Here is a 1,562-nt window from a genome sequence, read left to right on the forward strand (position 1 = left end):
GCATTACAGTGTAATTTACAGGTACTATATTTGCCAAATAAACTATGCACAAGACAAAGATGCAATACAGTTGCAGTAGTGAATTACCTTTTATTTTACAAGAAATAGCTGCCTTGAAGAAAAATCAAATTAACATTCCCTGCTCTTTAATCCTTTTTTTTTTAAAAAAAAAAAACCCTTTTATTTTGGGAATGAAAAAATCCTTAACAATAAAGATACATTGTATTTCTTCATGATCACTCAGCACAAGCTACAGCAAATGTACCCACAAATATTGACGCCAATCACAGGCAATAAATTTAATCTATTTTACATATTGCTATGAAAAGTTGTGAGTTGTTGTTCAGCTTTCAGGGGCCTAGATGGCAGTGTAGTTCTTAGTGTAATTAGTCAGTTTGATCTTCTCTGGGAAGATAATATTAACTGAGAGGTTTTCCCCATCGTTAGATTTCTGAAAGAAGTTCTTTTTCTTGCGCAGGAGATGACTATATTTGGCATTGGCCAGCCACGTTTCACATTTCGAAAAAAATACAATCCCAGTTGTACCCAAGACAACAAGACATGTAAGCAAGCCCAGTACAACAAAACATATCACCTGGCTTCTACTGAGCAAGGGTTCTGCATTTTGGATTGTTTCTTTCATTGTTATTTTCAGGATTTCTTGATGATGCATTGATCTGTGATGAGCTTTTGGGGGTGGCTTGTAATTCTGCATATGCTTAGTCTCCATAGTCACTCTAGAGAGGCTTGTGTTTTTACTGGGATGTTTGCACGTCGCACCAACAAATTCTGGTTTACAGATGCATTCGAATCCTCCTTGGGGATGTTCATTGCATGTCCCTCCATTCTCACACGGGCCACTTGCACAGAATATGACACGGCTGCTGCAGAGCTTTCCGGTATAGCCATGGGGACAAAAACAGCTGAAATCCACACCAATATCGGTACATGTTCCTCCATTTTCACAGGGGGTGGATTCACAGTCATCTCTATCTATTTCACAGAAGTTGCCAGCAAAACCAGAAGGGCACAGACAGGAAGCATGTGGTGCAAAACCATTGTCATCAACGCATGTTCCTCCATTCTGGCAGGGAGAGCTAGAGCAGATAACAAACACATAGACAGAACTGAATTAAAGTCAAATGAAAGAAGCTATTAGGAAACACTTTATATAATAAAAAGAGCTAGGTTTCTTTAGAAGAGACAATTCCAAATGCAAATCCACTGAAGTCGATGAGGTTGAATCAAGAATGAGTTTGTTCAATAGCTTTGTCAATACAGATTATAATATCTTCTGCTGATCCTTTGGGCAGGATTAGTACACCAGTATATAAATTCAATTTGAAGAGCTGTGAAGGGTTTTTATTTTTTTTCAAACATTTATTCAAATTAAGCTTCTCAGTGTTTCCACATGCTTAGAGCTATTTAGCTGAGCAACTATTCAGACAAGACTGAACAAAGACACTAGCAGCATGGCTTTCTTTTCCACCTGATTATTCATAAGATAATCTATATTCATAAGATAATCTATGTATTCTACTGGCAAAGCAAAACACTCTGCC

At 37.6% G+C, this 1,562-nt stretch overlaps 1 protein-coding gene across 1 annotated transcript; it reads right to left on the bottom strand.

The window, feature by feature from the left end:
* Positions 1–77: 77 nt before the first annotated feature.
* DLK1 (delta like non-canonical Notch ligand 1) lies at positions 78–1,097 on the bottom strand (the record flags this gene model as incomplete). Its single annotated transcript, XM_010168559.1, has 1 exon — positions 78–1,097. A coding segment is annotated over one exon (739 nt), but the record flags the coding sequence as incomplete, so codon positions are not given.
* Positions 1,098–1,562: the final 465 nt, after the last annotated feature.

Source organism: Antrostomus carolinensis, unplaced genomic scaffold, assembly GCF_000700745.2.
Source record: "Antrostomus carolinensis isolate BGI_N321 unplaced genomic scaffold, ASM70074v2 scaffold16115, whole genome shotgun sequence".
Lineage (NCBI taxonomy): Eukaryota > Metazoa > Chordata > Aves > Caprimulgiformes > Caprimulgidae > Antrostomus > Antrostomus carolinensis.